The 15,421-nt window shown below is 34.4% G+C and overlaps 1 protein-coding gene across 1 annotated transcript; it reads left to right on the top strand.

Moving 5' to 3' along the window:
• Positions 1-11,623: 11,623 nt before the first annotated feature.
• LOC122278823 (alpha carbonic anhydrase 7-like) lies at positions 11,624-14,923 on the top strand. Its single transcript, XM_043089028.1, has 7 exons — positions 11,624-11,926; positions 12,054-12,271; positions 13,160-13,266; positions 13,401-13,515; positions 13,886-14,050; positions 14,191-14,244; positions 14,655-14,923. The coding sequence occupies exons 1-7, from the start codon at positions 11,833-11,835 to the stop codon at positions 14,724-14,726; spliced, it is 825 nt and encodes a 274-aa protein (XP_042944962.1). The 5' UTR covers positions 11,624-11,832; the 3' UTR covers positions 14,727-14,923.
• Positions 14,924-15,421: the final 498 nt, after the last annotated feature.

Raw genomic sequence — 15,421 nt, 5'->3', positions numbered from 1 at the left:
TTTCATTTTGATTGATCTAGTTATGGACATGTATTATTGGTTTAATTTATTTTTATAATATATAAGATTTTATGTTAACCATTTTTGATCAAGTATTTTGGTCAATTCACTCATTTATTATAACATAGTGAAAAGGGTCAAGTTTAGGTCAAGCAAATGCAATTTCTTTATTAAAGGAGTTAAACAAGTAATGTCAAGTCATATCATCCATTTATTTGAATGGAATATGTCAAGATTAATGAGTATGATCCATTTGATTACATAATTCGGGTTATAGTAGACCCATATTACAATGACCAAAAGAAAGTTCATAACCATATTGACGCTTGTAGTTCAGAAACAACAATCAAAGCCACAAATAGAGCCTATTGAGATAATTATAAATTGTAGAATTTTTTCATTCATAATATGTGATCTTATACACCATAATCTTATATTTTAAGTCTAAATATTGTAACATTTTCTTAATTTCATGAGATCCTTGACAAGGCATTCTATTATGGGAAAACCTTCAAACTAGTGCTGTATATTGGTGAGTTTTACACCCCACAATAAGAGGGGGACACTTTATTGTTCTATCATTCTTACCATAGAACCAAATACAAGTTACAGAATTCCCTTTTTCTCTTACATGTTCTCTTTCTTTTCCTTTGTCTCAAGTTTATTGCTCTCTCTCTCTCTCTCTCTCTCTCTCTTTGCCCCATGTCACTCTTTCACGCCTCAAGCCCCCATTGCTCTTTTTGTCCTCAAGGCTCTCGGCGCTCACCAAGTCAATCTCTATCATGGTATAAGGCTATGGAAGTTTGGTGCGATTGGCGTGGTTGTCTCTTTGTTGATCTCTAGCACCTTTGTCTCTGTGTGTGTGTCTGTTAACAATAACATTCCATCTCTTCCTCTTAAATTCACAAGGTTTGTTATGATTTACATAAAATCTGACCTCTCTTGTCATGCCATTTTTAGTCTTGTACAAGTAATTACATTTTCAATTTGGATGTCTTTAGTGTGGGTGTGGACTGTTTAATTTGAATGTCTTTGGAGGGTTGCACCTAATTTAGATAAGCTTCACATTGGTCATATGAAGTGATAAATCAATATTTTAGCTTAGATGATGTTGTAGACGATCCCCCCTTGTTTGTGTCTATCATACAAGTTGGAATCAATCGTGAGATCTAGATTAATTTGGCATATTGAGAGATTACTCAACCTTCCGTTGCATTTGGACAAACTTCACGTTATACCCGTACACAAGTTTATAGGTTGTCAAGTTTATGGGTTGCATAATATGCCAAATATTAATTATTAATATTTGGCATAATATGTGTTGGAAATAGGTTTTAAAACCAATATTAATTATCTACATCTCTATATAAATTAATAGAATCCCAAACTATTGAAAATACGATGCTATCACAATCAGAACTTTCTATCCTCAGATATCTGAAAAGAGCTTCCACTTTTGGTAGGGAAAAATTAATTATGGAAAAAAAAATAAAGACATGTATTTTCTCACCTGCAGATAGAAAGTTCTTCCATTGAAAATATTTTCTCACCTAGTAAAAGAAAAAATAATGTTGCAACCCTAATTCTACCCCAACTAATCACATTTCTTCCTTAGACTACTGAGTATAGTTTGTTTGAATGCTAAAATTGTTTCATCTATAGTAGGCTTTATAGCAAGTATATACATCTTCAAGATACAAAATCATCCACAACTATGGAGCAACCTATGTCTGTCTACTTGTAAGATGTATGTATATATATAGTGAACAACATATATATGCTATGTTGAAGATCTTGGATCTGGCATGGAAATATATTGGTGTATGTAAAATGGATGCACTCCTCAATATCCACTTAAAATATTTCCAAATAGTTCAAAAACTTGATAACTATGTGTGTTAAAGTATATTCTTGGATCTAGAATGGGTTCATTTCTTGTGATGACGTGCTTTATATTTTAGTGTTATGACTAGAAAGTTGATCATGTGCTATGTTTATCTATTATGTTGAAATCCATATAGTATGAAAAAGATCTTCATACTATTGTAGGAATATTGTAGTGTTGGACATCCTGGGTAGTTGTTATTTGTATTCAAATAATTCTGATGCACACTTCTTAACTAAACTAAGGGCTGATGATTTTATCGAAATGTTAGCTATTTGCAAGGATAAGAGGATTTTCATCTAAATACTAAGCGGAACTAACGTTATTTTCAACCACCCGACCTTGTAAAAATCAATACTTTTTTTTATTTTTTTACAAGGACTATTACTGATGGTAGTAAGGGGTATTTGTTGCAACTTGAGTCCATAAAATGAGTAAAGCCATATGGCTACAAGAGGGTTGTTCCCACCATACACCTTTGTGAAAAATACATCTCTTTCCCACGATGGAGAAGGAATCCAACCAGTATTTCTAATGGACAATTAGTTTTTTCTTTTCCTACTGAATTCGTAAATTAAATTGATTATTCTAACAAGTCATTTTTGTGGTGGGTAATAATACTTTTTAAGGTGATAGTTGTTTTTGGTGAGTGATCCACGAGCATTTTTTATGGAAAATAACCATTTTCCACAAAAAAATGGCCATTTTGCCACAAATTGGCTCCACTGGAAAAGGCAATATCTATTGTAGTGTCTAGATTGTCAAATTGTAGCCCAATGCACGATTCTACATATGAAGATGACAACATACTTAGTTCCTTGGACAAGTTCCTATCTTCTTCAACCTCAACATCCAAGTATTCAATCATATCAACTTTCTCAAAATTAGAATTAAAATATTCTAAGATTTCAACATCATCCCTTGGAATACACATCATTGAAGTTCCTAATCAATCTCGTAGCAAAACACATCAGTCCTTGAGAACCTGAAACACAAACTCTACTCCACTGCAAAATGATTTCTAGCTTTGAATATTCCTAATTATATATTATTAAACCATATGCAGAAGATGAAATATACATAAAAAATACATTTAATTTAGAGACAAGCCATAAAACATGAGCATACTTGTATAAACAAGCAATCTTCAACAGTCTTCAATATCTCAAATATTGTTGTTTGGATTGAACTTGATATTTTTTTTATTAAAACAAACGTATGAAACAAGAACAAAGATGAACCTTTTTTCAGGGATTGTAACTTAGATCTATGCCTAATGTTTTAAGTAAGATTAGTAAATTCTCACTTATTGATCTCATTTCTTATGAAATCAATCTCCCTTTCTTTTTTATTGTACATGAATATGGAGCTCAACTTGATTAGAAGCAAGGGAAAATGTTCTTTTGCTTATATTATTGCCAGTATTCGATATTGGGTCATTCATAGCATTACTGTACCTTCAATTTTCATTGCGAGCTGGTTATTCATCAACATGGGTTTAGCTTATGATATAACTGGTATCAAAGCAAGTGTTGAATTCAGTGAATTCTTTGGAACAACCCAGGCGAGCACTAGGGAGAGCAAAGTGTTTGCCCTCAGGCAAGCACCACATAGAGCAAAATAGATTATATGCTTTCTTGTTTGGGCTATTCCAAAATAGACAAGAGACATTAGAAGTATGTAAACATTTCAATTAAGTTCTTGTATTAACATTAAATATGAAGCCACTTTTTTAGCAAATTTGGATTTACCCTCTTGGCAATAGAAATAGTGTTCATTTTAATGAAATTGCATATGTTTATATATCCTGAAAAAATAATGCATAACAGGTGGTAATCCTATTGTGAGTCCTTTAAAAAAATCTCAATCCTTTCTCTTGCTTACACTTTGTTTGGTTGCTAAATTGGTATAACAAAAACGATGGTGGTAAAATGAATATTCATTGTGAGTTAACTTCCTATATTCAATTTGGTTTTATTTTGCTCAACTATTTTTATTATTTTAGAAAAAACAGTTTACGGACCTAAAGGACCAATGGTTGAGTTGTGCTCATTGTTTTCTTCCCCTAATTCAAGATTGTCATCTTGATTACAAGGTATAAAGGGTTTAACAATGACAAGGCTTGACTAGACATTAAGAGAGGACAAAAATAAAGTAAGAGGAAGGGAATTGAAGGGGGGAGATGAATAGATTGTTGAGAGAAGGATCTACTTCTTTTGATGCTACCTTGGAGCTGGGAATCACATGGAAGGTGGAAAGGAAGATAATTAAAGGGCTCCTATACAATTATAGATAATGGAGTGATTGTAGAGAGAACTCCATGTGAGTGATTGCAGAGAGCTTAGTCAAAATGGAGAGCTTGTATTGACCTATGTTTGTATTGGATTTTACACATGAGCCATGGACATAGGCCTCATTGCTGAACCATGTAAGCCATGAATGGGTATTATAAATTCGAAAAGTGCTCAACCCCCTCCCCCACCAAATGAGTACCATGAATAGCAAAAGTGCTCATCCCTAGGTGAGCACCAAGGATAGAAAAAGTGCTCCCCACTATCAGAAAAAGGCAAAGTGCTCACCTGGGGAAAGTATAAAGCTTGCTACTTCGACAAACATTATGGAAAGGCAAATTGCTCCCCAACTAGGCAAGCACCAAGAAAAGGCAACATGCTTGCCCCTGGTGATTATTGCGAGATTGCAAAAAGCTCATTACATAGGTGAACACCATAGAAAGCAAAAGTTCTCACCACCCTAGGAATAACCTAGAAAGACAATGTGAAAATGATCATCCCACGTGAGCACTATTGAGGGTGAAAGTCCATGGCACCCTAGCGAGCACTAGTAAAAGGCAAAGAGAGGTGAGCACAATTTAGAGCATAGTGCTTACAACCTGGGCGAGTATCATGGGAAATCATAGTGCTTGCCCCAGATGAGCACAAGGGAGAGCAAAAGTGCTCGTCACTTCGATAAGCAATGCAGAAAAGTAAACTGCTCGCCTATAGTCTAAACTCATGAAGAGCAAAATTACTCGCCCTTGAGCGAGTACGATGGAGAGTAAACATGCTCGTCACTTGGCCATGAATGTGAAGGAGCATGAAACTTGCCACCTCGGTAAGCATCATGGAAACACAAAATGCTTGCCCGTAGTAAGTTCCAGGGAGAGTAATAGTACTTGATGTCAGCTGAGCACTAGAAGAGCAAAAGTGCTTATCCCCAACTGAGCACCAGGTAGAGCAAAAATGCTTATTGCCAGTTGAGCACTAGGTAGAGAAAAAGTTGTAAGGACTACGCCAACAACAGAGGATCGACCACCTTTCAAGAGCAAAGGGAAGGTGAAGAAGAGAGCATTTCCTTGGCAAGTGGAAGGCAAAGATGATCTTTACTCATTAGTTTGGTGAAAAATGAGGAGAAGTGGTCTACTTAGTGCAGCTAGTCCAACAAAAGAGTAAGCGACACCATCTAGAAAGCCTATTAGATGCATCTCAGCATAGGGTATAACAAAGACATTCACCCCATGCCAGGTGAGCAAGTAACTGGGAAAAGAATGAAGAGCTGTAGAGGTTCATGGTTTTAGAAAAGGCGCCATTCTTACAAAAGGGAGGAAGGTTGGTACTGAAAGGCGAGCAACGGTCAAGAAAAGGATCCATGCGGATGTACGGGATTTTCGGGATAACACGAAAATGCTTAAAGGGAATGGCGTGGTAGGCCAATGGCACTATAGACCATACCATTTAAACATAGATATTTGGTCTATTGCCACTTGGGAGACCCTTATTCCAAGAGAGACTGTGGATTGGTCCCAAGGTAGGACATAAGGACGTGCATGACTTGATTAGAAAATCTATTTCTATCATGCTACAGTGGGACAATGGAGACCAAAGGGCTCCTACTCAAGCATGCTTGTAGTCAGAAGAATGTCAGAAAGACATCTGGTGATCCCGTTCTATAAATGGCTCAAGGAAAAAGCCAAGATTTCACTTTTTAGATACAGGGTTTGAGCTTTTTGTGGAGTTGAAGTCTTTGAAGGGAACGAGTAACTTTAGAGAGAGAACAACAAATAGAGCAGTGCAATGCTGGATAAATATTGTGGGTATTTCATGGGATTTGCATTGCATACTATGTAACCCTTTTCCTTTCTATTCATGAAATAATATTTTATTTTTCTTTTTTACATTTAAAAATATCTTTACTTTGTCATTGTAAGATCATATCGTTTGAATGAATCAAACTTGTGATATGGTAATTTTAGGTGTGAATGTGCATGTGAGTCTTATTGTGCGTCAATCATCATGGACACGTAGACGTTTCCTCGGGCCATTCCTACGGCACGTTGCTACTAATTTCATACAGGAAGGAGAATGCCAAGTGATGAATGAGGTATGTCTCCATTATTACTAATTGTATTGTCTCTCTGGAGTTGTATTAATGAGATTGGTGACCAATTGTGTTTGGTCTACCGTATTTGGATATAGGGATCAAATATATGGTTTTGTATTATTATTTTGGGAAATGAAGTGATATATGGATATTTGAGAGTTTATTAAATGAACCAATTTACGGTTTAAACTCTGGTACAAATAACACTTAACCTTATTTATTCCGTGGTGGTTTAAATGACTATTCACAAACATGTGCACTTCGTTGTGAATATTGCATGCCAAATTTTGATCAAAATTCTGGGTGTTGCCAATTGGTTGGCACCCTTCGCACTACGGATACTCACCAAGACCTTTACCGAGGAATGTGGCGCAACAAACGTGGTCTCCCTTGAGCACCATGTAAAGCAAAATGTCTATGTAATGATATCTATATTAATGTATATATAATGTATTAGTTTATGAGTTTGTTTTTGTGTAATTTCTTTGAAGATGAAACACTTTTTATAAAAACCATTTGTTATTTTGATGCCAGATTGGCCCACACGACCATCTGCCCCACCCTGCCCACCACCTACCCACAGTGAAAAATAAACCGAAAAAGAATAAAAATCCAAAATGATAGAAAAACAACAATAAATACACATACCATCCTTAAAATTCACTAATCTATCATCCAATAACAAATCCAAGAAATCACACAGTCAAACACACTTTAAAAAAATCATTGTCATTTCAAGACCACGGCACGGCCATGGACCATGACGCTTCAAGTTCAAGGAGGAGAAGAAAAACTGAAGCACCATGGGCAAAGGAGGAGGAGGAAGAAGAAAAGAGGAGAGAATAGTGGAGGGAGAGAGACTAAGAGAGGAGAGGAGAGGAGAGAAGTAAGAACGGCAAAAGGAGAGAAAGAAAGAAGAGATGAGAGAAAATTTAGGGTTTTTGGCTTAAATATACTCAATTGTAAGTATAAAATGATATTGTTTTATATTTATGAATTCTTTTATATATATATATATATATAAATTTGGCCCTAGCAAATGGGGTAAACTTTAGGCCTGGCCCAACCTAGGTCCTGACCTCGGTAGCCAAAAGCGTGTGGGCATCTACATCACCCACCACCCCCCTCCCCTTTCGCGTCTACGAGCAGGGACCCCTGCCCCAGCCAAGTAGGGGTAGAGCCCCACCGCCCATCCATACTTCTTAACTTGTACATTAAAGAGAACACTCATACTAGGTTTTTTTTTATTTTTTTTTATTTTTCACCACTAGCAACCATACTGTAAAGATTTTAGAACTGCTTGTTTGTGACCATTAAACTTGACATAGTAGATTGTCAAATTCATCACTAATTATATATATAAGCTATGATAAATCATATTTACGTCCTTTGCATTGTGCATGTATTTCATTAACATAAATAAATCCTTTATTTTTTTCTCTTACCTTTTTTAACTGATTATATTTGACATGGGGAGCAGCGTACGTGCTGTTCTCATTAGTTTTGATGACAAATGAATTTATTTTTATTCTCTCTCTTTTACTAAAGAGCATATATCATTAATTTCTTGTGAACTACACAAATGTCCCATATTAATGCCTGAAAAATGACCATATTTCCAAAACTTCTATATGCAAAACAGCACAGTAAGTAGACATGGTATTTACCATCCAGGGTAATGGCTTAATGGTTCATGAGTTTGGCAATGGGCATTAGGTCTTGGGGTTGAAACTCATAACGTAAAACACTTAGGATCATTCATGATCCATAGGCTCATAGACTACCAATGCCCTCGTGGAACTTGGGTCAGGCTATGGCTCAACTCCGACTTGTAGGGTGCTCTTGCAATTCTCGTCGTCTAGGCTCATTTTGTCTGACTTTTTAGCAGATTGGGTGCTACTATGGTCACGTTCTGATAAGAAAATCATCTCTGATCGTCTGCTACAATCTCTTTTATTAAAAATAAAAAGTAAAAGTAGACATAGCATTTTTCAAAGCCAAAACTGACAAAAGCCTTTTGGAAAAGAAAAAGTCTAGTTACAAGAACATTTGTATACTAATATGTATACCAATTTATTGTGATTGGTCAAAAAGTAGATTTTATTAAAAATGGTATTAATTTAATTTTTAAATATAAAAAAATCAGTATTAGTATGTATATTAATACATGACTTTATTTATATGTAACAAAACTCTTTAAAGAATTCAAAACGGATTTTACAAATTCTCTTTTCTTGGTTTACGACATATTGTATAGTTAATAGTTGAAAACGAGTTCTAGCTAGGTGGGCCGGGTGCTATATATACTATGGGCTTGAGGCTAGGTAATCATATTCCATTATTTTTCTTTCAGAAAGAGGATAATTATTGAATATTTTATATTTTTAACAGGTGGGAGTTTGAACTTTGAAGATGTATTTTAAGAAGGATGTGATAATTCAAGAAGAGTTTTTGCAATTAATTACTATCTTGAGGAAAACCAAAAAGCTAGGCCCGAGAAGTTCAGTAATTTTCATTACCCTTGTTGCATTATGAATCTAGGCTAGCTCTAGCTAGCTAGCGTAGTACTTACCTATCTGGCTCTTCTTCTAATTGTTTGTGAACAGAGGACCATAGACGGTGTATGGACATGGGCTGTGGAACGTCACTTTTTTATGAAAATGTTAGCCCATGGAGTACAGGGGGGTCGCTCCCTTGGCTATTACTGCTAACTAGCAGTCACAAATTAGTTATGCAATTTAAAAGCCACCGGCCTATTCGATCTGCCAGACTGCCACTTGCTCTTTCTCGATCGGTGGAAAGGGAGGGGCCAACCACTGGCTGCTAGTGCAATTTAAAAGCCAGAAGTTAGAGTTGGCTCTATATATTTATGGAGTCGGGTTATTATAAGAAAAATAGATTTTTTGTGATTAATTTATTATAATAAAAAAGTTATTGATAATTAATTTTAATTTTAAATAATCTTTTTATTATAATAAATTAGTCATAAAAGTTTATTTTTCTTATAGTAGATTGAAACCTAAACTCCCCCGTCTTCGCCAGTACTTTAAATGTAGTGGGTTGAAGCCCAGACTCCCCGTCTCCTACGCAGGTGGGTGAAAAATGTTTCCTTGACCCTTGAGGCCAGTCGGCCAACAATCCATGAAACATGGCCAGGTTGCTTCTTCGCCATGCATACAGGCAGGCACAAGAAGCTCATCCATCTATATAGATTAATTGTGTTTATGAATTTGCCTGAAAAATATTACTATATACTTACTCAAAGGATTATATGCATCTTAGCATTAAAAGGGGTAGGTCTTAAATCTAGTTATGCTTGAAATTGGTCGATCTCATGATCAGGAACGTATCCAATAACGTACGTACGTATATACGTGCAAGATACGTGTTTTTCATCCAACTATTCAAATCTCAATTGTAATTAAACCCAAATCACGTTTGATGGGAGGGGAACTGCATGCTCATATTTTATTCCCATTTTCCCAGTATTTAATTCTTGTCAACGAAGCCTTCAATGAATCATCAATTATTCAAATGGTAGTAGCTAGATAAAACGTCATGCATGCATGAATTTGTTATATATTGTCCGTGTACGTACCTAAGTCATAGTCAGTATCAAAAGTCAGATTTGGTACCCCAATGCAGCAAAAGTCAATTTGTTTAACCTGGCCGATCGAGATGGTATATAATGACGTCCATGCTTGTGTACGTCCACATAATTAGAAACTTTACACATTAATTAATGTTATGATCTTGGCCATGAGTACGTACTCCATCGATTTCATTTTAGGCTCCTATCTAGCAATATGTCTCAAACGTGAACCTAATATATTCCTACCATCGACTATTCAGATCAAATGAATTAATTACTTCGATTCATCTTCCTATGAATTTTCTAACTCTTAAGGTCAACCCAAGATATTGATTAAGGCGCTCCAAGTAGATAGTTTTATTTCACTAAAGCTAATGTTAGGTTACACTAACCATAAAAATATATATAAAACGTAACAAAGGCTTAGAGTACTGTCAATTAATGGAAGGACTGTAATTCAATTAAATAAAAAAAGACAACTTGCTTAGGAAAACGAAAGTTTAGTCTAAAAGAGACAGAGTATAAGTACGGCTCGTAATTAAGACCACGGGTCTTAATGCGTAGGCGTAGAGATTTGCTCTTGGAGATTGATCGTTTATGTATTTTATTTTAGTTTTATAATTTCTTTTTTACTTAATGGTTAACAAAATAACTATTAGTGTATTTGTGTTTTTTTTTTATTTATTTTTTAAATGTTTGAAAGAAAGAAAGAAAAATGTAATTTGCACTAGCGACACACAGTAGTCAAATTTGATTGGCATAGTAGCACTACCATGCCTATCAGATAAAATGAGAAATTTTCAAAACTTCTCACAATTTTCTTTCCAGATATTACTTTTCAATTTCAAATATTTAGTTTTTTCATTTAATCATTTTCTAATCATTACAAATTTTACAAATTTTAAAATAAAATTAAAAAATCAATATATACAATTTTTTCAAGCTAAAAAATATCATATTAAAAAATTATATTCAAACAGTTTTTTAACTTTATAATATATTTTTATTCAAATTTTTCTCTAATTTCCTAAAACCTAATAAAACATCTTAATTCAAATAATTTTACTACCATTTCTTAGGCAAGTAATGATATCCACACAACACAACACATTTCACAATTATATTTTAAAATAAGGGTATTTTTATAAAATAATATTACTTTTATGAGATACTTTACAAAAATATACCCCATTTTAGAAAATAGTTGTGTAAAGTGCTGTGAAAAGTACAGTGTTTATTATTTTTTGCACAGAATTATTAGATACTCCTAGTGTCCAAATAAGTCCTTAGTATTATAACATAGTGCACTCAAATCTTGGGATCTGAACCATTGGTTTTTCAGACGGATACTTCCTTTATGTTGAGAATTATTTGATCTGGCCGGGTTTGGTCTTGTTCATGAAATTTGATTCAATGTTAGTTATAAGACGCTTATTTTATAATAAGATAAAGAAACACGCGTTCTTCATCCAATAAATTTATTTACTCTTTGTTGAAACTAGACCCAAACCATACCTCTATCCTTTACTTGATCATGAACCTCAATTTTCATTGAATTAGCCTCATGATGTATGTCATTATATATAATCAGTAAAGATGTAAGACACGTGTGACCTGGTGTAAATTCAATGAATCGAATTCGAATCATTTTATTTTGCTTTTTTTAATTATGTCATTCGATTTTATTAATCTTTACTACCGACTTTCACGTCTGTAGTATCAAGGAACCTTCTCTCTAGCTCGTGGGTGTTTAATCTAGATTCTCACATTCATACAAGGGATGGTTGACCCAGGAAACCTGTAGGAAATTTTCCAATTCGTTGCCGAGTACTGTACAACCAATCTATATATATTAGAGAGATCCTGGTCCTTAATTTGCCACAGGATACCTCCAACAGAAAACCGGCCAGCATTTTCTCCAAACCTGGCCTGCACCAGTGGTTTTCTCGAAACTCTTTTGCTCCAAGCTTTGCAAAGCATGAAGAATCCAAGCAAATCGATCTTTATATCAAGCATTTTGATCTTTGTAATTCTTTTCTCACATCTAACGCCAACCGCATCTCAGGAACTCGGTAATGCAAAAGACACACGTTTTATATACATATATGTCATTTGCTTTCCTTTTTATTTTCTCCTTATACAAGTACTTTTCCTTCCGAGTTGTTCACTGTGCTATATTCTGTGAATCATATGCTGCAGAGGATGAGAGAGAGTTTGATTATTTGGAAGGAAGCGAGATGGGGCCACGTCATTGGGGAGACATCCGGAAAGAATGGGCTGCATGTAAGAATGGAGATATGCAGTCTCCCATAGATATGTCAAGTCAGAGAGTGAAATCGATTCCCAAGTTGGGGGAACTAAAAAGGAGCTACAAACCTTCTAATGCCACCATCAAGAATAGAGGGCATGATATTTCGGTAAGGAAAGAAAGCTACCAAACTATATGAGTTTTGTTTACGGTTTTGAAGTATCTATTCACTTCATGCATACATCTAGATTCATGTATACAACTAATTGCTAATAGCCGATGACCCCTATAAATGATCAAGTTTGATTTCATGGATCTTTTCTGGTTTATATCCTTTTAACTCGAGTTAATTTTCCGGGCGATCTTGTTCTTCATTTCGATTTTATTACACCTAAAATCATATTTGCTGATGTTTTATATTTCAAATGATTTTATATATGTATTATTTAAATTTCATATCGACTTAAAATACTGTGATTACTAATGAAGATAATAGTACTGTTGTTCAGAGAGGTGGACCATCTGCAAGCCAGGGTAAAAAAGCTTCCTTCAGTTCCTTGCTTCCCGGCTCTGAAAATGGTGGCCCTATCAGAGGGGAGATCATGAAACTGGAGGCCATCCTAATGGGGTAGCTGAAGTGTTGCTATGGAAAACGTCGACTCCGCTAGCTATCATACTAGATTTACTATTTTTATTTTTATTTTTTTTTCAATTCCTTTCCGAAGTAGAACATTTCTAGCTAGCTAGCTAGGTTATAATAGGACAAAATATCAAATTGGGTGTGGACTTTTGTCACGTTGATCCAGAGCTTGTTGCAGATCGTATAGGGTTGAGAGTAATGCTCTGATTCTGACATATTAAAAATTAAAACTGATTCCATCGAATAAATAAATAAATAAATAAAATTAAAGCTGACTTTACAATAATGAAAGTTGCAAGCAATGATACAATATAAAGGACATGCATTCGTGTAAACTAGTATGGGCTGTCCCGCACCAGCATGAAGACAATTATTTGCTTGTTAATACATTAAATACTGTCAATGTCATGGATGCAGGTGCAATGGGTAGGTGATGCCGGTTCCATACAGATCAACGGCACTGATTACTCTCTCCAACAAGGACATTGGCACTCACCTTCCGAGCATTCCATCAATGGCAGGAGGTCTCTCTCTCTCTCTCTCTCTCTCTCTCTCTCTCTCTCTGTACATCTTTCTTCTTCTACATCTGGAAGAAATAGGAGTTGCTGAATAAGTTCATGGACCTTTTTTTTTTCTTTTTGTCTTCTGGTTAAATCAGGTATGACTTGGAGCTGCATATGGTTCACTTGAGCCAGGACCTCAGCATGGAAAATAAGATTGCTGTTGTTGGACTTTTCTATAAGATTGGTCGACCAGATGCTTTCCTTTCAAAGGTAAAAATACTCCCCCAAGATTCCTTAATTACGTTTGCCTTTTTTTTCCCTGTTTAAATGATACGTAGCACAAACCCTTAAAAGGTCAATAAAAGGGGAAAAAAAAAATCATTTTTTCATTGTTATCAAATTAAGAAATTAATTGGAAGCAATGAGACAGGACAATCTTCCAAGGAATTGGTCAATTTCAATGAAAAACGACAACGATACAAGTCTTTAAACATGTGGGAAGATGATCATGATCAAATGGATGTCACCTACGATTCAAGTTAAAAAATAAAACAGTACTATCCCCAATCAAAAGATCATATTGCTTTGCCGTAGCTGTCTTCCAAATTGTGGTTTGATATGTTATTAATTCGAATTTCAGTTTATGAGAAACTTAATATCCATGGCCGATGAAAAGGTAGAAAGAAATATGGGGGTGATTGATCCTACAGAAATAAAAATGGGTGGAAAGAGGTACTACAGATACATGGGCTCACTCACTGTTCCTCCATGCACTGAAGGTGTTACTTGGATAATCAATAAGAAGGTAAAGCTCTTGTTAAACCTCTCATCTCCTTTTTAAATTCTTCAGTGTTTTTTTTTTTTGTTAGGTTTTCTTTTGTTTTTGTTAGGCTTGAATGAGACATAATTTGATAATATTTTATTATATATAAAATACACCCTCAGGTAAGGACAGTCTCAAGGAAGCAAGTAAAGTTACTCAGAGAGGTGGTCCATGATGTAAGTAACAAAACTTTTTTCATCACATTGTGATGTTGTGACATTACGCGTTAAAAATTATATTAATTCTTATGATCTTCTTTAAGCAAATTCAATGATTGATAGATAATATCACATGATCATCACAATATGATAGGAGTGGAACTTCAATGTTGTATATAAAATTTTCCAATAATAAAACAAGAGCAAATCATGAATATACTGATCGATATTTTAATACATGAGTAACACAAAAGTGAGATGAGGGTGTAATATATATACATATATATATATATATATATATATATATATATATATATATATATATATATAAAACCTTTCATTTTATAATCCAAGGCAACAAGAACAATGAAATCAAGGAGTTGATCAGAAATTAGTTTCTAATTAATTTATGATTTACTTAATTGCAGTATGCTGAGATGAATGCAAGACCAGTTCAAGCACTCAACCGTCGTGAGGTCCACTTATATGGCCAACATTAAACATTTAAGAAGCAGAAAAAACTAAGTACCACATGGATTACAGAGTATTCGGAAGATTTTTTCTAATTTTTGCCCAATATTGTATAATAGTTCTAGTAACAGTTTTTTGAGTACTACAATGTTGAAGCTAGTTAAGTGCAGTACAATGCATCTATATGCATTTTATAAATAAAAAAGGGATGTTACTCATCATCTCACACTATATACTTTACATATCTTAATATTATTTTTTATTTTATTTTATTCTTATTAAACTAATTATTGAGTTGTTCTACTTATCTACCATCCATACACCTCATATTTGTTATAGGAAAAATGAAAAAAAAAAAAAATTAAAATGTACGTGTGGTACGGTGTGTGGGGTGTGTGAATGATAAGTAGAATTATTCTAAATAAAAATACCATCATCTGCAATATTATTATATTACCATGCCATTAATTATAATGAATATTATGTTAATTTGATAGAAAATAACTGAATTTATGTATTAATCACGCTTTGATGCTAATATTTAATCTAAATGTGTCGCATCACAAGTTGATTTGTTGGGAAACAGAAAGATCGAGTTTGAATTCATCGCATTAACTTTACCAAAGATCGTATAGGTCTTACCATCAGGTTAAAATACTTGTCCAACTTTAGATATTTCTGTTATACTGGCTGATAGTTAACATCCTAGCTAGGATTACATATA

This window comes from Carya illinoinensis, chromosome 10 (genome assembly GCF_018687715.1).
Source record: "Carya illinoinensis cultivar Pawnee chromosome 10, C.illinoinensisPawnee_v1, whole genome shotgun sequence".
NCBI classification, from domain to species: Eukaryota; Viridiplantae; Streptophyta; class Magnoliopsida; order Fagales; family Juglandaceae; genus Carya; species Carya illinoinensis.
The sequence above is the reverse complement of the archived record's forward strand: the minus strand, read 5'-3'. Positions and strand labels throughout refer to the sequence as shown.

Excerpts from the sequence above, each read along its gene's own strand:
- LOC122278823 (XM_043089028.1), top strand. The coding sequence starts at position 11,833 with ATGAAGAATCCAAGCAAATCGATCTTTATATCAAGCATTTTGATCTTT. Across the intron at positions 11,927-12,053 it reads AACCGCATCTCAGGAACTCG|AGGATGAGAGAGAGTTTGAT; the intron begins GTAATGCAAAAG and ends CATATGCTGCAG. Across the intron at positions 12,272-13,159 it reads ATAGAGGGCATGATATTTCG|GTGCAATGGGTAGGTGATGC; the intron begins GTAAGGAAAGAA and ends TCATGGATGCAG.